The sequence below is a fragment of the Rhinichthys klamathensis genome, unplaced genomic scaffold (assembly GCF_029890125.1).
Source record: "Rhinichthys klamathensis goyatoka isolate OS25496 unplaced genomic scaffold, OSU_Roscu_1.1 h1tg000530l_1, whole genome shotgun sequence".
In the NCBI taxonomy this organism is placed as follows: Eukaryota; Metazoa; Chordata; class Actinopteri; order Cypriniformes; family Leuciscidae; genus Rhinichthys; species Rhinichthys klamathensis.
The window spans coordinates 926,932-950,922 of record NW_026607006.1 but is presented as its reverse complement, the minus strand read 5'-3'; the positions used below and the strand labels follow the sequence as shown (position 1 = coordinate 950,922).

The following is a 23,991-nucleotide window of genomic DNA, read 5'->3' as shown; positions in this document are numbered from 1 at the left end:
TTTTCTGCAATTTCTTCCCAGAATGAGTTTGCAAATGACATTTCAGGTTTGCTCGATATGTGAAACTCATCTCAAACTGAAGACATACTCTCCAGTGTGAACTCTCAGTTTTCTCTTGAGTGAATCCTCATGTGAGAATTAAGGGTTACTTTTTGTCTGAAACTCTTTCCACATTGAGGGCATATGAAAGGCTTCTCTCCGGTGTGAACTTTCATGTGGACTTTAAGACTTTCTTTTTGAATGAAACATTTTCCACACTCTTGGCAGGTGAAAAGGTTCTCTCCAGTGTGAACTCTCATGTGGGCTTTAAGGCTGTATTTTTGAGTAAAACTTTTTCCACACTGTTGGCAGGTGAATGGTTCCTCTACAGTGTGAATTCTCATATGCCTTTTAAGGTTTTCTTTTTCAGTGAAACTCTTTCCACACTGTTGGCAGGAAAAAGGCTTCTCTCCAGTGTGAATTCTCATGTGGACTTTAAGGCTGTATTTCTGATTGAAACTCTTTCCACATTCTTGGCAGGTGAAAGGCTTCTCTCCAGTGTGAATTCTCATGTGGGCTTTAAGGCTATATTTTCGAGTGAAACTTTTTTCACACTGTTGGCAGGTGAAAGGTTCCTCTACAGTGTGAACTCGCATGTGTCTTTTAAGGTTTCCTTTTACAGTGAAACTTTTTCCACACTGTTGGCAGGAGAAAGGCATCTCTCCAGTGTGAATTCTCATGTGGACTTCAAGGTGTCTATGTTGATTAAAACTCTTTCCACATTCTTGGCAGGTGAAATGACTTTTAGCTCCCGTCTTTTGTGAGGAAGTATTTTCAGTCTGTGAGCAAGATTTTTCTCCAGTTATGAAATCATGGTGAATCTCATAGTGATCTTTCTCTTCATACAGTTTTTGATTCTCCTCTTTCAGCGCCATCGGTTCTAAGGTGAAAAAATACAAATACAAATGAACCTGTTTAATGGCACAAAGCAACATACATCAAAACATTTAGACATGTAAAGCATTAACACCAACATAAAGCATCTAAACTAAAAACATGTATGCTACATCCTATACCAATTAAGCTACCGAAAGAGGTGTTACCTGAAATCTCAGAACTTCTCAATATTTTCAACTTCACTTTCTTTTACTTGGGAGAACTGGTTAATTATAGACAATCTCAATATTCCCATTCATGTCTTAAATATTAGAAACACAGTGTCCTCTCTCAACTATGTTCAGATTTGCAGGAAACAATATGGGTTATTGTGGAGAATTTCAGTTAGAATTTAAGCCCCATCATACCACAGAACCTGTGCTTATTAAAGTTACAAATTAGTTGCATTTGGCATCTGATCTCAGCTAAATCTCTCTTCTAGTGTAATTTTTATCTTTTGAAAATATTACCAAAATTTTCTCTTAATTAACTGCCAGACAGTGTATTGGAATGGTTCATTCTAGAGGTTGACTGACATAGATTTTGCAGATTCATCTTCACTGATAACCGATTTACGCGTCCACTACAGGTAATTGATTTGTTTACTAGAAGCAGGATTAGTAGAGAACAGCACTATGTTTGTCTTGTCTAACTGGACGTTAAAGGGTTAGTTTACCCAGAAAATTGTAATTCTGTCATTAATTACCCTACTTCTCTATGCATTAACAACTCGTTTGAATATCATGCTATTACACTTACAACTCCCATTAAGATCCATATTGTAGTCATATTTCGCCCCCCAGGTCAACTGGGAAGCTTTGTAGAGGAGCTGGATGTGCTGCTGTCCTCTTTGCCTGAGGATGGCATCCCACTTGTAGTCTTTGGTGATTTCAACATTAATCTAGAGAAGCCGTATGCAACAGACTTCATCTCTCTCCTAGCCTCATTCGATCTCAAACTCGATCAAATTCGATCTGTGGCTTATCACCACAGGTACTCACAAATCAGGCAACCAACTGGACCTGGTTTACACACGCAACTGCATCACAGACAACATTTTGGTGAAATCTCTCCACATTTCAGATAATGTCCTCATTACTTTCAATCTACAACTCACTACCCATGCACCACCAACTCCCCTACCAGTTACTTTCAGACGAAACCTGCGCTCACTTTCTCCCTCTCATCTTTCCTCTGCTGTGTCATCTTCTCTTCCCTCACCCTCGCATTTCTCATCTCTGGATGTGAATACTCCAACGGATACTTTATGCTCCATTCTAACCTCTTCTTTAGACAACATCTGCCCTCTCTCCTCCAGGCCAGCACGCGCTACTCCCCCCAACCCCATGTTATCTGGGGTTCTTCGTGAACACCGGACCGAACTCAGGGCAGCGGAGAGGAAATGCCGCAAATCAAAAGACACATCTGACCTGAGTATCTGTCCACACTGGGATTTTCCCTACAGCATTTAAGTAGGCAAAAAAAAAATAACATTAATTACAGACCTGTCTCTCTCCTACCATTCATTGCGAAAACACTTGAACGAGTTGCTTTCAACCAAGTATCATCTTTCATGTCTCAGAACAACCAACTGGATGTCAACCAATCTGGCTTCAAGAAAGGGCATTCAATCGAGACTGCATTACTGTCAGTCCCAGAAGCCCTACGGACTGCAAAAGCTGCTTCCAAATCTTCAGTTCTCATCCTCCTGGATCTGTCTGCTGCCTTCGACACTGTGAATCATCAGATCCTTCTGTCCACACTCTCATCACTGGGCATCACAGGGACTCCTCTCCACTGGTTTGAGTCCTATCTCACAGGTAGGTCCTTCAGAGTCGCATGGAAAGGAGAGGTATCCAAAGCACATCAACTAACCACAGGGGTTCCCCAGGGTTCAGTTCTTGGACCGCTCCTGTTCTCCATTTACACCACATCACTGGGACCCATCATACAGGCACATGGTTTCTCTTACCATTGCTATGCTGATGACACCCAGCTCTTCCTCTCATTTCAACCAGATGATCCCACAGTAGCTGTACGGATCTCAAGCTGTCTGGCGGACATCTCGGCATGGATGAAGGAACATCACCTGCAGCTCAACCTGGCAAAGACTGAGCTTCTCGTCCTCCCTGCCAATCCGTCTCTACAGCACGACTTCACTATCCAGCTAGATTCATTATCAATCACCCCATCAAGGTTGGTCAGAAATCTTGGAGTAATATTTGATGACCAGCAAGTTCAAGGCACATTACAAAGACAGCTCGGTCATGCAGGAACATCAGGCCTTTCTTAACTGAGCATGCAACAACTTCTCGTCCAGGCCCTGGATATTTCTAGGCTTGATTACTGCAATGCTCTTCTGGCTGGATTTCCATCATGTGCAACTAAACCTCTATTAATGATTCAGAACACTGCAGCTCATCTGGTCTTCAACGAGCCCAAAAGAGCCCACGTCACTCCTCTGTTCATCTCTCTGCACTGGCTACCACTCGCTGCTCGCATCAAGTTCAAGGCATTGACGCTTGCTTACAGATCTATCACAGGCTCAGCTCCCTCCTACGAATCTACGTCCCTACCAGAAGCCCACGATCAGTCAATGAGCGACGGCTAGTAGTACCATCACAGACAGCCACAAAATCACTCCCCAGAACATTCTCATTCACGGTTACATGCTGGTGGATTGATCTCCCCTCCCTCATCCGGAATGCAGAATCCCAGACAACATTCAAAAGACAACTGAAAACTCATCTCTTCCGTGAGCACTTAACCTCATAAAAAAAATGATAGTAATTTGTTCCTTTTCCTTTAATCCTCCCTTGTCTGGCTTATGCTACTCTGAGCAATGCCTGAACTTTGTATTTTGAGCACTTCTTGCGTTGTTTTTACCTTTTCACGATGACTCGCTTGCTTTAATCCTCATTTGTAAGTCGCTTTGGACAAAGGCGTCTGCTAAATGACTAAATGTAAATGTAGCTTTAGCATATAAGCATCACTAAAGTGGTCTCAGCTATCGCCTGTCTTGTTTACACGTCACTCAAGAAATGATTGTTTGTCTGTTTTGATGGTTTCGGATGCGTGTCTAACTCTTAGAGATGTGACGGACTGGAAATTTTCCCACTAGTTAATTGACGTGTGATAACACCGGTAATACCGGCATCACCGGGTGGAGGGAAGTTAGAGTTGTTTTTTCTTTTGCACCTGGGTTAAATTGATAATTCCCACAGGCATTCATAACGCTGTGGAGCAGAGTAAGCGTTTTCAATTCATTCCTATGGAAGTTGAGCTTCAGTACGCACCTTTATAAAGGAATGCCTGTGCGGCCGTGGACATTATACTTTCACTTTTGGAGTGAAAGTATTGCTTGAATGGTGGGTTCATTATTATTCCTAATGGAAAAACAACAACAAAACAGTACGATGACAAACGCGGCTGAACTACGGAAACACCGTCAACACTGTCGCAGCAAGCCTACTAAGCTTTGAGTGCAGGCAAGGACACGTTCGAAATGCACGTGAATTAAAGGCACAATATGTAAGATTTTTTCGCCACAAGAGGGCGCAGTTTCCAACAATAACAAAAGCGTAGGTTGATGACGCAGTGATGAGCTGAATGATGGGACTTGCTGTCAAGCTGAACAACACAGTGGTATGAAGCAGGTCGCGATTGCTAAAGAGACAGATATCATACGCGAGTCCCGCGGATATAAAAGAATAAGGACATTTAATTCTACCGAACTACCCGCAAGTGCTGGATTACTCACACAGGTCAGTTTATTAGACGAATTAAACTAGAGGTAACGCAGCACTGCTTCACTTGGTCTAACGTTACACTATCACACTAAACGGCATTTAAATGTGTGTTGAAAGTTATAATGTTAAACTATGTGTTAGTTCGTTTTAGGGATGCATCGATCCGATACTCAGTATCGGTATCGGCTCCGATACTGCCATTTTTGCCGGATCGGGTATCGGTCAGAGGAGGCCGATCCAAATCCGATATTGTGCGTATTATTCTGTGTTATTGTTAAGCCCCACAAAAGGCACAAAAACATTATCAAGTACCATAAAGTTTTCGTGCACTATCTTATAAGTGTTCTGAAGCCATTATATAGTATAATGTGAGATAAAAATTAATATTTAAGTCATTAAATTCAAGACCTCGTAAACTTTTTCCCTCCGCTGCGGCTGTCAGTCATTCTCCATTCAGCATTTAACAGCGCGTCGCGTTCTGTTACGACAGGCAACACGATGAAACTCTCCAAGATCAAGATGATTCAATGTTACTATTATTATTCTTGATCTGTAGATAAAGGTCTATGGTTTAGCATAAAACAACTTTATATTGCTGGACTTTATTGCTGTAACTAAATCATGTTACTTTCTACCGGGCGTCTGTTAGATCGCAACAGAGTAGCCTAGAGTCAGAGAGCACTATAATTGTTCTTCACGCGCACAGTAACTGAAATTTAAAACTGTTAAAAGAAAAGGCTCAATAAACGATTGCATAGATACTGTGTATAATACACTACGCATCGATATGTCTTTCCTTTGTGCTTTGAACTGTTCAATGCGGATTCGACGCGTTGCGCGCTGTGACTCCGTGTTGCTTCAAGCGCATCATTCTGCGCTCGGGATGCGCATAAGTGCTGTGTGCCGCACTGTATTGGATCCTTTCATAATCATATAATACTACTTTTGCGCAATGAAAGATTATTAATAGCCTTTCTTGTTCTGTCCTATCTATCATATGTTGCTGCCTCATTAAACAGCTGTGCTATACATTTAAAACATGTCTCAATTTTATAGTAGCCTATACAGGCTATATATAATAATTTATCTTTTTGATTTTTGTTATCTTGTTTTTCATGAATGTATTTTACAACAATACAAAGAGCAATGTGTAATGTTTGACCAGATTTAGTGTTACACTTATTGTCTCTTATTTGTTCCCCTAAATTTTCTTCACTAAATGTTCAGATTTTATACAATTATTGTGCACTCATGATTTTTCTAGACTAAATTGCACTGCTGAATTATCCACTAATCTAGTTTATTATAGCATTTTTGTCACAGATTATGATCATATATTTTTGGGATTTGTTGTTTTTCTTTAAAATTAAGTTGTCTGTGTTAAGTAGATTGTGTTTAACACACAAAAGAGTGATTATCAGTTCAACACACAGAGTTATAGAAATTCTACTTGATTTAAAAAAAAAACTGCACTGGTATCGGATTGGTATCGGTATCGGCCGATACTCAGAATTTTGGGATCGGATCGGATCGGTTTTGAAAAAGCGGTATCGTTGCATCCCTAGTTCGTTTGCTATACGAAACTAGCAGTAAGCTAGATCAACATCTGAATCACATACTGACCATATTCTAACATTTCATCATGTTGAGCTAACGTTATATAACATTGATTTGTTTTATGTACATTTGCTCACCTGTCTAATAAAGCTGTCAAGTCGTGACTCGTGAAGCTCTGTCGAATCCAAGTTAGTCGCAGACGTGGAGCTCTCGGCATCTCAAAAACGCCACGCTGATATTGATCCTCATTTTAGTTTTCCTTGTTTGTCCCAAAGTCTGCTTGCCATGGTTTATGTTTGAAAGAAACAAGAACTGCTTGCCGCTAAACGTTACGCACTACGCATTTGTCCACGTCTGTCGCCATGGTTACGTCATGGCTATGGCAGTATGAACGGAAACCGAGGATAGCGCGGACATTGCGTCACTGACAGGCAACATTTTTTTCCGGGACGGCCACTTATTTAAAATCGGAATTTCTCTGAAATAAAATATCTTTGGAGACTTTTGGGATATTGTAAGTACACAACTGCAGGAAATATATCACACTGTGCAAGTGATTTTTGGATATTTTATTACAAAAATCTTACATATTGTACCTTTAATGGTTAATTTCTTAGTGTAATGAACAGAAACTGTTCAGGGCTCGTAAAATCACTAGCCCGACGTCCCGGGGCTATTGTGTTTTCAAGTCTGGCTACCAAAATGCATAACCGGCCTGCCCGACGGGCTATCTGAAATAGTGTAATCAAATTCCCCTAAACTTCTGCCTCGCCCCCCTAAAAATGTGTGATTAAGTGTAAGCTACACAAATTCGTGTTCGCTTCAGTCTTGTTATAATCAGATTCAGCGCGTTCATCTTTAATCCGCAGCGGCGCGTGTGCAGAGTGCACGTCAGAAAAAGAGGACAAGGGTGTGTGTGTGTTCATCTTAGCCTCATTGGTCTGTCACTGCTTGTCAATGATTGGTTTGAGATGACCAATCAAATAGGCGGCCTTTATGTTCACAGAAGCTGCTGCGTGAATTTTAGCAGAGTGACTGACGCTTCCGTTTATGACGCTTTCAGATAAAATGTAATTAGCTAAACTAAACATTTCATATTTGACAGTTTTTTTAGGTCATAAATGTTAAACGAATGACAAAAATAATCAGGCAAACTAATATACTGCAGGGCTCGAATTTCAGCGCGGGTATTGCGCATAATTCTAATCATTCCCGCAGGTCTCCCATTTATAATGCGGGAAATTCCCGCAACCGTAATCCACACAGATTATAAAATCAAATCATTCTTTTAACAACTATCTTCCAGAAACAATTTCACAAACAGCGTGAGTGTTCAGCGGTGCCGCGTTTTCTATCTCTTCTTTCAAAATGTGTTGTGCAAGGCAAGCATCAAGCGCTGCGGCGATAATACACACTCGCGTTTAGGAGTCGGGACATGACAGAATATTCACTTGCACAATCGGGCCAGCAGTGCATCGTGACTGAAGTTTACCATTTGCACGTCTTTTTAAGTCTTACCAGTTTAAAAATTCAAACGATTTTAAACTAATCAGTGCTCGCCCGCTCTGAGATGATTTTCTATGCGCACATTCATAGAGAATCCGCCTCAAGAACAGCTGGCCAGTAACAAAAGTTATTTTTCGTGGATTATATTGCTTTAACACGCAAAATTGTGTCAATTTCCGTCTTCGTGAGTATACTCTAAACATAGTCGGTTTTGTCTTTTAATAAGCATAAAACACATGATCCGTGCACTATAGCTCTTAAAGTGACGGCAGCCATATGTGTCTGTCATTAATTTAGTTGTCAAAACAACAAAAGATAGCTTTAAGTTAAAGGAATCAGGATTAATAGCCTATGTATTTAATTTATTCAGGACTAAAATACTACCCAGTGTTATTTTCCATTTGATTACTTTATTCAGTTTCTGTATATGAATACTAGTGTTAGACCCATTGAAAAACTTGTCTTTATTTGTATCTTTATTCTATTGTATTTATTTGTGCTACTTTTTTTCTATTTAATTAAACATGCAATGAGCGCAAACATTTAGGCAAGATAAATGTAATAATTTTGTTTGGAAAAAATGCAAATTTCAAATGTCTTGAAATGCACATATCAGAAAAATAAAAAATTTGAACCCCCTGACAACCTTAAATTTAGGACCTCTTTGATTATAAAGCCCTGTCTACGGCCCTGTGTTAGGAATAAGCTCAAAAATGAATGTGTATATATTGTGAACGAATTTAATAAACTTAGTTAGGCTACCTAGCTTTCCTAGTAGCTTTCAGTAAATGAACGCGACTGGGAAAATTATTCATAAATCAACCTATCAGTTCAGTTGACCCCATGTATACTTTCTTCACTGACATAAGGAGAGAAAAATAATCAGCTGCATGACATGTTTTTAAAGTTATTGTTATCCAATTTTTTTTGCATATGTAGATCAGAGAAATAAAAAAATTCTCGAACCCCCCTAACTAGCCTACCTCACATCCGGGACCTCAGTAATTATAAAACCCTGCCATCTGCATGTTAATGAAACTAGTTAATAGTGAGCATTAGACACAAAACTAAAGTGTTAACTTTTTTTAGTCATACCCTCATTGGGGGCTGAGCCACAGACTGATTCATGTTCCATACTGGTCATACACATTTCAGTTCAGTTAGAACCAGATGCATATTTGTATTGATGATTCTAATTTGATTATGTTATATCCAATTGTTGATATTTGTGTTTTTAAAAAGTTTTTGATTGATGTTTTGACTCCTAACCAATTTTCTACATTAAAAATGTGTCTGTTTATTTGGGCTAGTAAAATTCATTTCGGGCTACCAAAATCTGAGGAGTGCCTGCCCGAAGGGCTACCAGCGATTTTGACATTTTCTGTCCTGTCACCTGGTTATGATATGCCCGAGTTTAATGTTACACCACTTTACCCCTTGATTCAAACATACTAGGAGCCACATTGTTTGTTTCTGCTTCTTTTTCACTTCTGTTTTCTGTTTTGATCTGGAGATTCAGTATTTTTTAAGAAGATGTGTAATCAGCTTTGAGAATGAAACCAACCTGTTTGTTCCTCAGTATCTTCTCTTTTCACTCTGAATGTTTCTTCAATCTTCATTTCTTCACTCTCCTCTTTAATAAACGCCATCTTTATAATAATGTGTCACGTAGATGTCAGCATCTTCACCAGGAGTTTTTCTGTGTGTTTGAACAGTTTGACATCTTTAAAATGAAAATAATCAACAGATATAAAAATAAATCCAAACTAAATCTTTGGGTACGTCTCAATCAGCTCTAGTTCAGCACACTGGTTAGGGTAAGTCAGTCAGAGTTAATGGCCTCAAATGACATGATTTAGACAAAACCTTTTAAAACCAGTGCTTCAAATTAATAAAAGAACACAAATTATACAAATACTTCATATTTAGACATGTCAATTATTTGTAGATTACACTGTTGGCCAGAACGTGCACTGAATCAATAAATCATTTTCAGAAACAACTAGTTCAATTATTAACACGGATTTTCGAGTTTAAATTTTCACGTTTCTTCATCACTAATCGCCAGTGACCAAATTCATGTTTACGACAAACTGGTTCACGATAGGGAGCGAAATGAGACGCACCTTTTCTAATACTCATGTGTGGATGCACTTTACACACAAAATAAAGTTCATTAATGTTAGATAAAGTATTACAATGTTAAATTCAATAACAATTAAGCAATTTTCCATCGTTTATATACATATATATAAATGCCTGAACGGGTTGCACTGATGTAAACACTTTAAATGCGTAAAATACAAACCTTTCTTCAGCCGATTCACAACAGAAGTATGAGCACGGCGCAGTTTATGACGTCATGTCTCCAGACCAAAATAAAAGTCCAGTTCTGCTGTCTAAAACCACCAAAGTGCAATAATAAATACATGTCAACGAAATTTAGAGTTTAATTCTTGGAGAAATACATATTTAAATACATGTTGTCAAATGACGTGATGAAAATATTAAGAGCTACTACTACTAATGAAAGAGGATGCAAAAAAGAAACTGGTCATCACGTTTTTTAACATCGCATCCTCTTATGTATTTCTCCAAGAATTCAACTCTAAATTTCTCTGACATGTATGTTGTTATTGCACTTTTGTGGTTTTAGACAGAACCGTGTGTTTTTTTTTTTTTTTTTTTTTGACAGAACCGTGTGCACTGTACGTTTATTTCCATGTGACGTCATAAGGCTGCGCCACGCTCCTGCGTCTGTTGTGATACTGCTGAAGAAAGGTTTGTATTTTAAGTTTATACAAACGGTGAACTAGGGAGCTGATTGAGAGGCACACAGATATTTAGTTTGGATTTGTTTTTCTTTCTGTTAAATATTCTCATCTTAATCATGTCAAACTGTTCAACCACTCAGAAAAACTCCTGGTGAAGCGACTGAGACCCACGTGAGACTATTATAAAGATGGCGTTTATTAAAGAAGAAAATGACACGAAAATTGAAGAAACATTCACAGTAAAACAAGAAGATACCGAGGAACAAACAAAGATGGTGTTTATTAAAGAGAGTGAAGACATGAAGATTGAAGATACGGAGGAACAAACAATAATGGTGTTTATTAAAGAAGAGAGTGAAGAAACGAATATTGAAGAAGCATTCAGAGTGAAACAAGAAGATACAGAGGAACAAACAAATATGGTGTTTATTAAAGAGAGTGAAGAAACGAATATTGAAGCATTCACAGTGAAACAAGAAGATACAGAGGAACAAACAAATGTGGTGTTTATTAAAGAGAGTGAAGAAACGAATATTGAAGCATTCACAGTGAAACAAGAAGATACAGAGGAACAAACAAATGTGGTGTTTAGAGAGAGTGAAGAAATGAATATTGAAGAAGCATTCAGAGTGAAACAAGAAGATACAGAGGAACAAACAAATATGGTGTTTATTAAAGAGAGTGAAGAAACGAATATTGAAGAAGCATTCAGAGTGAAACAAGACGACACTGACACACAAACAAATATGGTGTTTATTAAAGAGAGTGAAGAAACGAATATTGAAGAAGCATTCAGAGTGAAACAAGACGACACTGACACACAAACAGGTTGGTTTCATTCTCAAAATTGATTACACATCTTCTGAAAGAGTATCTCCAGATCAAAACACAAGCAAAAAATAAGCAGAAACAAACGATATCATATGCAAGCAGATGTAAAATAACATGGTCATCAACATTAAACAGCATATAAATCAAAACTTTGATAAGCTCTAGTTTTTACACAGAGGATACTTTGTCATATGCAGCTCTCTGACAGAGTTAATTGTAAAGCATTATCTATTGTGAAGGGTCATTTCATTATGGTTGATCTAGCGCTGCATGTGCCAGAATTTATTTTCAAGGAAGTACCGATTCTATTAATGTGTAAAGCTACAGTAGCATCTTCAGCTATTCAGATTGAGTTCCTTTAAACTGGTTATATCTCTTAATAATTTATGAGCAGTAGGATATAACCAAATTCATCCGCACAGTCACGCAGAGCTGAAGCACAACCAAAACAATGTTCTTCCGCAAAATGCATGCAGTGTTGTTGTTTGTTTAATAGCTAGAAACTAAAAACTAACTTTTTTTCCCACACCTGCCAATGGCTGGTAACTTTTAGTAAATGTAAGTTACCGGCCATGAATATTTTTTTACTGTCCGTGAAACTGTTTCTGCAAAAACAGGCAGTTATGACTAGGGGTGTGCACGAATATTCGATCTGTAATTATTATTTGAAAAATAAAATACTATTAGAATTTTACTATGTTGCTTTGCTGGTCGGAATCCATGATAAATCCCAAGCACTAACTCGCAGTTATAATTAAATGCACTGGGTGGCGCTGTGGATCGTGTTAACAAGTTGTTTGTTTTTGATCACATAATGTTGTCGTCTGCCTCGTGAAGTTTGGAATTGCTTGAAAATTATCTTATTAAATGATCTCACAAAATGGAATTACTTTTGATCAAATTAATGAATGAATCAGAGTTATAATATCATCACCACAATGAGAAATCACATGAAATCCAAACAGCAGTGAATGAGGAAAGGCAGCTGTCCATCACTGCATTCACGACTGCAGGTCAGCGCAGCTGGACCCCGCGTGATCCGAGATGATAACTTATCTGATAGCAAAATGATTTTGAGACATATACTTCCTTTAAGTTTCATTGAGTGAGACAGGTTTAATAACAGAAAACGCAAAGTGCTGTTAGAAACTTAGAACACCGTTATCTTTGTGTCTCTGAAACGTCTGTCAGCGCAGCGTCTTTTCTCACTCGAGCATAAATTGCTGGCGGTGCCTCTGCATGTGGATATTATTGTTTTTCTCAACATAAACGTGAAACAATATAAACACGATAATCAAATGCTGACTCGAATGTATGTTTTGTACGATAACATTAAGAGCTTAAATGCTTTTGTTTACACATAGGCCTTCTGTTTAATGTTTTAATCTAAAAGAAACATTAACATATATTGTAAGCTTGTTGTGTATATTACCTAATCGTAAGATTGTTCAGAAATGGTGACAAAAACTTTAAATAAACGAATATTTGATTTTTGTGAGCCTGAATATTCTAATGCAATATTTTAGAAAAATGCCCATCCCAAGTTATGACACCAGAATTTTAGACACCAGTGTAAATTATTTTTCAATTTCGATACCACAGCTAAAACTACTAGCTTAACTAATATGAGGTTTTCAAGTAGAGACATTTACAAGTAATCAAATGTAAAATAAAACTGGATGGTCTTCACTGTATAAATTAAATATACATTTTTCCTTATTGAAGTGTCAAAAGTTATCCAGTTAAGAGCACCGAGTTGTTTGATTAACATTAAACTGACAGCAGCAGAAATATTAGCCCTTTAACGTGGATTGTAACCGTGCGGTTGACCTTTTTTCGTGGTCAAATTCCTGTAATTAAAACTCGCCAAACCCCATTTTTAGCCGTTTGTTCTTCCTCTCACTGAATAGAATGTGTAATGACAATTATATCCACTGGGTGGCAATGTTGTAATAAAATATTTGTTGCTGAGACGAGCTGAATCTGAACCGGAAGTGTATTGTCGTGACCTCTCTTCAAACAATGGCTGCCAGTGATGCTAAATTTAAGGTAAGATATTTTTTGGTCGGATTTCATGTTCTAGACTTCCTAATGATTATATTTTTGTTGAATGGAAGAAACGTAATGATAAGATGTATCTCTCTGTTACCTCAGAAAAGTTGTGTGACCGCTCGGTTGAGGTGCCCAGTTAGGGTAACTTAAACTGAACTGGACGCTAGCTAAATTAGCACAGCAACGCGATCGTTACTCAGTATAATACACCCTGCAGGATCATATGGTCTATTTCTTTGCTAGACTATATGTATTTTACGCTTATTTATACGGCCTGTGGTTTTACCTTCAGATTCTAAATTTAATACATATTACGAAATGAACCATTAGTCCTACTCATTTCTGCAATAGCCTTAGTAGCTGAGGCTTATTGACTAACACTACGTTATGCGTTGAATAGCTACAACTACAGCTGTCTAGATGGATATAAACATTACATTTTCTGTTCAATAATCTGACAAACATAACACGATAATAAGACTGAAATTGAATTGATGGTTGGACATTTTTGGCTTTATTTAGCACAGTAAACTTACCTTATCAGTCACACTTCAACATTTTCTGTCTCTTCAACTAATTTCATGGTTGTGTGTTATCCGATTTGTCATACATAGTACACAGAGTATTTATTAGCATATGCAATTTTTAACAAATTAAAATAAATCACATTGTGCCTGTATGTTGGGAGAACAGTTGCATCAATATGACAATTGTGAATATATTATGAATAGATGTACCTGATGCACTGGTTACTCAAGATCCTACACTGTACAGTAATGTTTATTATGTTCCATCTCTTTCAGACATAATGGACTATCGTACATTTTATGGACCCCCCAGATCTACCTCTAGCACTATTGCACTTTTACCCGCTGATCCATGTGACTCAGAAATGGAAGAGCTCAGTGATCCAGACGATGGAGATGATGAAGATTTTGTCCCTCCACGTAGTATAGATTTACCGCCCCCTTCAAAGAAATTGAGGAATAGAAACAGGCTTGTTGAGGTATCTTCAGACCTCAATCAAACTCCCTCCCCTCCTGCAAAGTCCAGAAAGACCAAATGGGTCAAAAAGGACATTCCAATCTTCACTCTGCCCGAGCCTGTTTTCGAGCTTCCAGAGTTGGTACAGACGCCATTTCTGTATTTTAAGAAGCTTTTTACTGACCAGATGATTGTGCACATAACTGAGCATACCAACCTGTACTCAGTTCAACAGACCGGGACATCCATCAACACCACAGCTGCTGAAATTGAGGTTTTCTTGTCAGTTTTGCTCTACATGGGTGTTTTTGAATTTCCCTCTTTGGGAGATTACTGGGCCTGTGAGTCACGCTTCCCACCAGTGGCTGATACCATGTCAGTGAAGCGCTTCAAAGTGCTCCGAAGATATGTCCACTTCAATGATAACTTCCAAACGGAGGGCTGCCCTGACCGCTTCCATAAGATACGCCCTCTTTTTGACATGTTCAGAGAACAATGCCTCCTTATTCCACCTACCAACAGGCAGAGTGTTGATGAAGTTATGGTGGCTTACAAGGGCGCCAGAGCTGGCAAACTCAGGCAGTACATTCAGAACAAGCCGGATAAGTGGGGGTTTAAGATCTTCTGTCGGGGCAGCTACTCTGGCATCATCCACGACTTCATATTGTACCAAGGGGCCACAACATTCTTCAACATTCAAGAGGAAGAGCATGCACATCTGGGCTTGGAAGACCTCCTCCTTGGCGCCAAGGTTGTCTCAATACTCTGCAACACTATCGTACACAAAGAGGCAACTGTGGTGTTCTACGGCAACTTCTTTACCAGCTTCAACTTGGTGAAGACGCTGCACACCAACCTGGGACTGAGAAGTGTGGGTACCGTCAGGGTAAATCGCACAGGTAATGCACTTTCAGTAATCATGCTAATCCTGTTAGTTGCACAATCACAACCAAATCAAACCATGCATGCACATACTGTACATTTTTTCTTCTGATGCAGATATACTGTACACACGCCTTCCATTTGTTATAGAAATTATATTAGTGTTATTGTGATACATACTGTACTCTCAAAAACAAATTTCCATGTCTTTCAGGTGGTGCAACATTGATGAGTGATAAGGAGATGGTGAAGCGAGGGCGAGGTGTTGTTGATTTCTGTTCATCAGAGGGAGTCGTTGCAGTAAAGTGGTATGACAACAAGTGTGTCACCTTGCTGAGCAATGCTTATGGGGTGGAGCCACTGTCTTCAGTGAAGAGATACACAAAGGAGGCGCAAAAGAAGGTCGACGTCCCCTGCCCATCCATCGTCCTGGCATACAATCAAGCCATGGGGGGCATTGATCTCTCCGATATGCTTGTGCACCTCTATAAAACACCAATGAAGTCCCGGCGCTGGTACCTGCCATTGTTTGGGTACATCATCGATGTGAGCATTGTGAATGCATGGCTTATCTACAAAAGGGACTGCAGCATTCTCAAACAGAAACCGATGCCCTTGAAGAAGTTCCGTCTGTCGGTGGCAGCTACGTTGAAGGGAGCTGACAAGGTACCTGCCAGGGTTGGCCGACCCCCAGGTGCAAAGCACAAGCCACAAGTCCGTCGCCCCAACCCCCGAGTTCTCCACCCCACCCAGGAAGTCCGATATGATGGCGTTGGACACTGGCCAACATTTGGCACTCAGAGAGGGAGGTGCAACTTGTGCAAAAGTGGAGTGTCGCGTTGGCGATGTTCTAAATGTGGAGATGGGAAGTTGTTCCTTTGTTTGAACAATAAAAACCAGTGCTTTGTTGCATATCACCAGAGATGAGTTAATAGTAACACAAGGATGAGACCTATGCACGCACGCACACACACACACCCTTACTTGATATTATAACTACATTGACTAATCACCCTTTATAATTTTTGATATGATTTTACAAGTTGCATTTTAGTATTTTTATCAGATTTCACATTTAGAGTAATTCAAGGATGAGAAGTTGTTTGAACAGAAAACTGTTCTTTGTTACATATCACCTATCAAATCAAAAGATATGTGCTATATTTTTATTTTATATATAGTATATATTTTAAATTATTTACAGTTATCATAATTATTTATTTAGTTTTGTATTTGTTACATTTCTTGATTTCTATTATGTTTAGTGTTGCACTTTACAATGTTTTTATTATGTGTTATAATAAGAAGTTTTTAAAATAAATTGATGATATTGTTAACATATTCTACTGTCTGTAATGTTTTTATATGAAAAAAAAATTCAACTTCAGATGCAGACAAGAAAAAAATCCATGAATGCCTAATACTAGTTACTTCATACCGAGAATTACCCTAACTGGGCAAGTCAACCGGCTGGACTAAGGAACACCATTTTAGCAAAAAATATTTTTTTGCATATTTATTTATTAGTGTGACTGATAAAGGGTTAAATAGGTAAAATAGGGATAAAGGGTTAAATAGGGAAAAAGTGGTCCACTTTTGATCTATTATACTTGAAGTTTTATCAAATAGACTACAAATTGAACCTGTAAAGGGCATAAATGACCCCCTAATCTTTGTCATTTGCATTTGGTTCTTGCCACGTTCCTCTATTCTGTTGACATGGATCTTGAAGACTGCCCGCTGTGCCTTCGTGGGTACCACCAGCTCAGCCAGCATCTGAGGGTGACCCATAAGGTCATCAACAGCCAGGAGCGCAAGCTGCTGCTTGCCATTTCCTCGGGGAGGGTTGATGTCCGCAAGGGCACCTGCCCCTTGCCCTCCTGCGGCAAGTCCACCTCCCGCATGGATCGCCACCTAAAGGACCATACCGAGTTAACAAGGGTGGCCCAGCAAGAGACCATGCTGGCGCTGAAGAGAAAGAAGATTATTCATGACCTCACAGACTTGCGGGCGAGCAACCCGGCCGTGCCCATGGCCTCAACCCTGGATCTGGAGGAGGCTCAAGATCTGGAGGATGCCCCACCCCCTCCAGAGGAGGGTACCTGTGACAAACCCTGCTGCCAGCATGCTCGCAAACAGCTCCAGGATCAGGTGGCGGAACTCAACAGGCGGGTGGACACACTGCGCAGCACCCTCAGAGATGTGACCCGCCGCTACCGCCTATTGAGGAGGAGATCACGGTCCACCCCCTCCACCCAGGTTGCCCGGGTCACGAGAAAACTTCTAACGTCTCTTCGCTCCCCCGAGAAGGAAGTGGAGGCCACAGTGATGGAAAAATCACTTCGGAGGAAGGTAGTGGTGCACGAGGTGGCCTTAAATCAGGCCAAGGAAGGCATCCTCATTCCAAAGGCAGTGTTAAAAGAGTGCCGCTCCTCCGCCAAGCGGAAGATTCCAGAGATTCTGGGTAAGTTTTTGCTTCACCTCACCTCTCAAACTGTGGTGTCCCAAAGAGCCCCTTAATGCTTCTCCCTTTCTTTGTGAAGCTTCTCTCAGGAAGTCGGGGGACAAGAAGGACCAGTGGTCATTTTACGGACACCTCACCGCATATCTGGCCTGCATCTATGGCCATCATGATTGGGTGTTCCAGAACATTACCATAAAGGAGGTGGAGGAAGGCCAGCAGACTGCCAGAGAGGGCAGCTATGTTATCAACGTGAGTGGTTTTATTTCTCTCTCTCTGCACAGTTCTCGCGTAAAACTCTCCCCAAATGCTTACCCTGCTAGTCACTGTTTCCGCAGATATCAACTCACAAGATCAACCAGGCCTTCTGGGCTGCCCAGCTGGCCCTGGATGCTGAGGAGTATGGGTGGCTGCAGGAATTCTTATCCATGAGGTCCACCTTGGTGGGTGGGAAGGATGCCCACTACTTATTTTTTACATCCAAGCCCAGCTCCTGCAAAAATTTGAACCAGTATTTCCAGGAGGCATGGGCTGGCATGGGTTTGCTTGGGACACCCACGTTCACTGATGTCAGGACCTCCATCGCCACCCATGTTAGTGTTTCTGTGCCTGTTTCTTCTGTGTGAGTTTCTGATGTGTTTGTGTTTGTTTCTAACTCGTCACCCATGCTTTCCTCTCTCTGTACAGGCGAAGAACACCCACAGCCCCGGAGACTGGTATAAAGTGGCACAATTCATGTGCTACGATACCTCCACAGATGATGGATTTAATCTGCCGAACTTAAATGCAAAGCAGGTGGCAAAACACCACCACCTGTTTGAGTCAGCTGTGGAGGGTGAGGAAACCATGCCAGTAAAAAAAGTGAAGACCCGGAAGCGCCCCGCTACCTCCAGGCCAAAGAGGGGCAAAAGGCCCTGCAAGCGGGCAGCCAGCCCGTCAACCGCCTTCAGCCCATCACCCTCCGCCACCCTTCAACGGATGAAAGAAGGTCCAGAGTCGAGGGAGTCTGCTTCGGTAAGTCCATCTTCTCATGGGTTGGTTTTTATCATTTGTGACGAGTAGGCGTGTTCGCTGAGTCTTTGGCTTTCTCATTCTTTTCAGGAGGGACAAAGCCCAGCAAAGCGGCAGATCTTCAGGCTGAAAAAGAAGATAAACCTCATGCCGATAAAAAGTAAAATAAAAAAATAAAAAAGAACGTTTCAACAAGCTTGCTCCCCCCCTCCTAAATTTGGAAGCGTATCGCACGTGACCACTTGTCTAATGACATGACATATTTCAGGAGTTTGGCCCAAGAGTTTAATTGGGTGTGAAGACCTGTATGATTGTGGTTAACTTACAGTGCAAAGTTCTTATAGACATTACGCGAAATTGGGGCCCACAAGTTCCTGAACGTGATGATTGATGGGATACACTTTAGCCTCAAAGAAGCCCTGAAGCTGTATTAGAAATAGTGTGTATTTAGTGTGTGTTAAGTGTACCGCGGTTTGCCATTTTTCAGACCTGGAGAGTTTTTTTCCAAGTTTATCCAGTAACGAACACTTTTAGGCAACTAACTTTGAATATGTATCATTACGAAGTTCTAAACCATAAGTAATAAAACTACATGACATTTCTGTCAAAGTATGTCTACTTGAAGCGTCTACTGTGTGTTTCGATAATAATTATTGAATCATTTGGTTTAATAAATATTAACTTATTGCAACAAAAAAAAAAAAAAAATTTAATAATACACCCGTCGTGGGGAAGAAAAGAGATTAGCTAATCCAGGATGGACCTAAAAAACCTTAACCTTACAGTTCATTAAATATTTTAACACAGCTAACTCAACATTATTATTTTCTTAATCTTCACAATGTATAGCCAGAGGACTATCACAAAAGTATGTAGGAAATTAAAGATGTTTATTTTAAAAAGCTCTTTTAATGTCCAAAAATGATGTGCATTTTGCTTGTAGTTTTGTGTTAATAAAAATAAAATATATTACATCTAATAATTCAGTTGTATTCATTATGTATTGTGTTGTGTAATTTAATTTAATTTTTATATTGGTTTTGGTTCACTAATTTTATTACATTAAATGTTATTTTATGATGTTCTGTTTTAAGAATTAATTGTGACATAAATCATATGCAGATTAGTACACAAATGACATGCTTGTAATAAAAAAAAGTATATTATGCCTTATTTTTTAATAACAAATAACTTAACCTTGCAAAAAATATCTAAAAAGGCAATTTCTTTCATTAATTAGGATAAAAATAAAAGATTATTATATAAATTAAAGGGGTTTGATTGATTATATTAAGATTTGTGATTCTGTAATTTTATTACACTGTTTTTTAATCAAGGCTAGACAACCACTTAATATTTATACTAAGTACACACAAAACATAGCTAGCATTCTGTCATTTATTTAAATGTATAAACAGTTAATAATAAAAATAGTAATATACATTATATAAACATTATTTCATGGTTCTTTTAATAAAAGAAAAGTGTACTTGTAACATATTGCGCTGATTATTACGATACAAATGAATTACATGAGTATAATTGCATTACGAATTGCTGTGAATACGGTAGGGCAGTATAAGCTTAGGAAAAACTCAGCTATCACGATCATGGGATAGCTGTATGCTAAATGCTACTATCTAAGCTAACTAAAACAAACACTAACAATGAGAAATGTTCAATTTCACAATCTATAGCTTCGGTTAAATACTAGTATATGAAACATATACGTTAAAATACATTAATGACTTGTTATAACGTAGTTCAAAGGTCTTCTATAATTAGGTGATTTTGTATGATTTGTAACCAGGCACTAAAGCGATTACCCATAAAACGTGCTTTGAACCAATCGGATTGCTTGGGTCCTTAGCTCGGACTCATCTCTTCAGTCGGACTCATCTCTTCACCACACCGGCTCTCTGTCAAATTTTAAAACCCAGTGTGGCCCTTGAGCCAAGAAGTTTGCCATCCCCCAATCTAAAATTTTCCACTGGTTTCAACCATAGACTGTAAAAAAAAAATATGGACGTAGTATCCGTGACGTCACCCGTAGGTTTCTGAAGAGCGTATTTGAACCCTAAAGTGGGCGTCGCCGACCGTCGCCATCTTGGCAGCGCGTCACATCTCGTCACTCCAGAATAAAATAAAATGGGCAAAGAGGCGAGACGTGGGTGCAGCTGAAGTGCTAATGCTATATGCTACTGGCCTCGCGCTAAAGTGACAGCTGATTGAAGAAGTAAAGCCAATAGTTAAAGTTCATGTTTTTGCCCTTCGAAATACTACAATAGTTAAAAGACGTAACTAAAAGTGAGACTATTTACTTTACTTTTTTATCAACTTTATTAATCCCACAAGGGGCAATTAGTTAAGAGCAGCATGTATACAACAGTACATAACACAGATCACACACATTTCTCACAACATACAAGCAGTCAACTATGTGTATCGTGATGCATTATTATTCTGCTAGTTAAAAATGTATTATCATGCAGACAGTAACTTACAATATTGCTCTGAGCTTGTGCGTGTGGCAGTGATTCGTGCGCATACATGTCAGTCAGCAGGGCATCGCACATCAAGTTCGTAAAGAGCTTTATTCAGTCCATTTTAAAATCTGATTTTGGCCGCCTCTCAATTTCTCAGATGGGTTAAACCAAAGATATTACCTCAGAAGTTCAAGTAAATGCACTAGAAATCCGCGCTCATTTAAGTGTGTGCATCTATTGCATGGACGGAGAGAAAGCACTGACACCTGCAGGATTTCATCTGACGGTCCTTTTTATTTTACACTAAAAAGTTAAACAAGCATATCTGTTCCGTGAGAGCAACAGTAGAGCATAACGAGTGCGGTCTCTATATCTACAGACGTTTTTAAATCTAAACTCCAAAAAGCAATGAAATTGTCAGACATCCATTAGTGCATGCGAGGGAAACAACTGGAAATACAGCGCTGGTTGTTCTCTCCATCCTCGACAACGTCGGAATCCAACGGCGTGCGTGGGCCAAGGTATAATATGTGTATTAAATTGTATGAAATAATACCGAAAAAAAGCACAAACACAGCTGAGGGTGACGCTAATAGACAGCAGACAAACGACTAGCAGTGACAACAGCAGCGGCAATCCACCTGTCACTCAAGTGGCCACGCCCTTAATTATGCAGAACTTTAAGGCTTAATATAATTTAAACGGATGAGTTGTAAAACAATTCAACCCCCTCACAGTCGTCATGAAGGGCAAAGTTAGCTATATAGACCAAAACAACTATTTGCCACCAGGCTGTAAACATATTTTTTTCTGCTGTGAAGTTGGCCATTTTAACATGGGGCAGATACAGATTTGACTCCCTTTTGCTGTCAGCCTCAAGCGGCCAGTAGATGAATTGCAGTTTAATTCACTTCCGTGTTGGTTTCAAGAGAGAGACGGGGAGGTTGCCACTTGGTTTCAACACATAAACCTCAGAGTACATTTTGTTTTTCAAGTGAAAGAATGTTGGGCCTGTAGGAAAAGTAATGTTAGATATTAGAATTATGAATAGTTCAAAATACAGTTTATTCATTTATTTAAAAAAAAAATCCATCACAGTGTTTTTTCAGACTAGTGAAAAGAAAACATCAAAAATGGTTTGCAATTCTTTTTGTAACCAATCAACTGTGGGAAGTATTGTGATATCTAGTAGTTTTTTTTTTTTACCCTATTCACCTGGGGTATCTTGCCATAGCCATTTAAGGTTAGTGTTATACGTGAAGGGGGAGAATGTATGAGTTGCATGGGTGAGAAATAAAACAACACATTCTGTTGGTAACCCTATTCTGCCTTGTATCAGTTCTTGAGACAATCTACATGGCCAAATTGTCATGTAAGTAGACAAGTGGTCGAATGCAAAAACCCCAAGTGTGGTTATTTGGACAGGGTCATGGTCTCAAATATAGTTTATAGTCATAACAGTACACAGTGTTGCCACAGTTACTTTGAAAAAGTAACTAAGTTACTTAACAAGTTACTTGATTTTAAAAGTAACTAAGTTACTTTACAAGTTACTTGATTTTAAAAGTAACTAAGTTACTTTACAAGTTACTTTTATTAGTTACATTCAGCAGTTGCCGACAACACCCCCGCCACCTCAACATAAAAATGACAACCGGTTTTGCCAACACTCACTTTATTGGAAGTGTATTTTAACAGTAACATCAACAATCTATCTCCTGACATTTAAAGTTGAACTTAAAAACTATTTCCTGAAAAAACACGTTTTTACAAAAAATAAAGACAGTCTTTCTTGACTTCACTTAATATAAATACTTGTTTTTATAAACAATAAAATAAAGACAGTCTTTCCTGTACTTCACTTAACATAAATACTCGTTTTAATAAAAAATAATAGTCTTTCTTCACTTCACTTAACATAAATACTTGTTTTTATAAAAATATAAAATATAGACTATAAAATTTCTTGACCTGACATATTTAACTGTTAACACTGTAATGACAAAACTTACTATTTATAATCTACATTTTTTATAAATGTAACTATAATTTTTTTTAACATGTTTTATCAACATTGAACCGGTTGTTCACAGCATTAGAGCAGCAAGGAGTGGTTTTACAAAACAAGTGTATAACACCACATGTAGGCTTATATCATGTCTACTTTTGTTACTTTTGCCTAATCTTATGTTGTAATCCCATGTTATGAGTGAAACAGTGGAGTGAGGCGAATAAACTAGTGGTTGTACCTCATTAACAGAAGCTTCTCAAACCTTTTGTCAGAAAGTCTATTTCTTCTAGGAGTGAGCACCAAACCTCCCAGACTGAAAAGCCGCTCCACAGGAGCACTTGATGGAGTTGGACTGTTATACTTCAAGAAAATATTCTTTATGTTTGAAAACTGATGCAGAATCTGAAGGTCATAGGCTGACCTCAGGTAGTCCATGACTTCCTCTGGCTCTGCCTCAAAAGTGAAAAAGTCCATCTCACCTTGGCTGGCAGATGTGGTGGGCACACTGGCAGGGCTCTGTGCTGTAGGAGCAGTTGTACAGCGGCACTCTGCTATCAGAAGCTCTTTTACTCGCTCCCTCCTACCTGCATCTCTCAGCCATCTGAGTTTGAATTTTGGACAACTGACAGCTCCGAGAAGGGCATCTTTGTCGTCCAGCACACGGCCAAAACGAGTCTGGATAGCCTGAAAAATATAATATGTATTAATGCATACAAGACCTACTATTTATTATGTCATTGAATTACTTAAAAAACATGCTTAATGTGGGTTC

The 23,991-nt window shown here is 39.1% G+C and overlaps 4 protein-coding genes across 4 annotated transcripts in view; 2 read left to right on the top strand and 2 right to left on the bottom strand.

The window, feature by feature from the left end:
* Nucleotides 1-23,991, bottom strand: part of LOC130073205 (gastrula zinc finger protein XlCGF57.1-like) — a 250,423-nt gene that overhangs the window by 153,974 nt on the left and 72,458 nt on the right. The gene's annotated exons all lie outside the window — the stretch shown is intronic.
* Nucleotides 94-9,432, bottom strand: LOC130073231 (gastrula zinc finger protein XlCGF8.2DB-like). Its single transcript, XM_056238700.1, has 2 exons — nt 9,292-9,432; nt 94-919 (listed from the first exon to the last, which is right to left on the bottom strand). Exons 1-2 carry the CDS (start codon nt 9,374-9,376, stop codon nt 105-107), a joined length of 900 nt encoding a protein of 299 aa, XP_056094675.1. The 5' UTR covers nt 9,377-9,432; the 3' UTR covers nt 94-104.
* On the top strand, nt 10,441-18,925 carry LOC130073220 (uncharacterized). Its single transcript, XM_056238686.1, has 7 exons — nt 10,441-10,508; nt 10,642-11,329; nt 16,983-17,714; nt 17,794-17,963; nt 18,050-18,304; nt 18,399-18,725; nt 18,813-18,925. Exons 2-7 carry the CDS (start codon nt 10,690-10,692, stop codon nt 18,897-18,899), a joined length of 2,211 nt encoding a protein of 736 aa, XP_056094661.1. The 5' UTR covers nt 10,441-10,508; nt 10,642-10,689; the 3' UTR covers nt 18,900-18,925.
* LOC130073223 (piggyBac transposable element-derived protein 3-like) lies at nt 13,696-16,358 on the top strand. Its single transcript, XM_056238691.1, has 2 exons — nt 13,696-15,267; nt 15,465-16,358. The coding sequence occupies exons 1-2, from the start codon at nt 14,193-14,195 to the stop codon at nt 16,175-16,177; spliced, it is 1,788 nt and encodes a 595-aa protein (XP_056094666.1). The 5' UTR covers nt 13,696-14,192; the 3' UTR covers nt 16,178-16,358.

Coding starts and splice junctions, on each gene's coding strand:
- LOC130073231 (XM_056238700.1), bottom strand. CDS start 9,376: ATGGCGTTTATTAAAGAGGAGAGTGAAGAAATGAAGATTGAAGAAACA. Junction 920..9,291: donor AGATACTGAGGAACAAACAG/GTTGGTTTCATT, acceptor TTTTCACCTTAG/AACCGATGGCGCTGAAAGAG.
- LOC130073223 (XM_056238691.1), top strand. CDS start 14,193: ATGGACTATCGTACATTTTATGGACCCCCCAGATCTACCTCTAGCACT. Junction 15,268..15,464: donor CGTCAGGGTAAATCGCACAG/GTAATGCACTTT, acceptor CATGTCTTTCAG/GTGGTGCAACATTGATGAGT.
- LOC130073220 (XM_056238686.1), top strand. CDS start 10,690: ATGGCGTTTATTAAAGAAGAAAATGACACGAAAATTGAAGAAACATTC. Junction 17,715..17,793: donor GAAGATTCCAGAGATTCTGG/GTAAGTTTTTGC, acceptor TTCTTTGTGAAG/CTTCTCTCAGGAAGTCGGGG. Junction 17,964..18,049: donor AGGGCAGCTATGTTATCAAC/GTGAGTGGTTTT, acceptor CTGTTTCCGCAG/ATATCAACTCACAAGATCAA.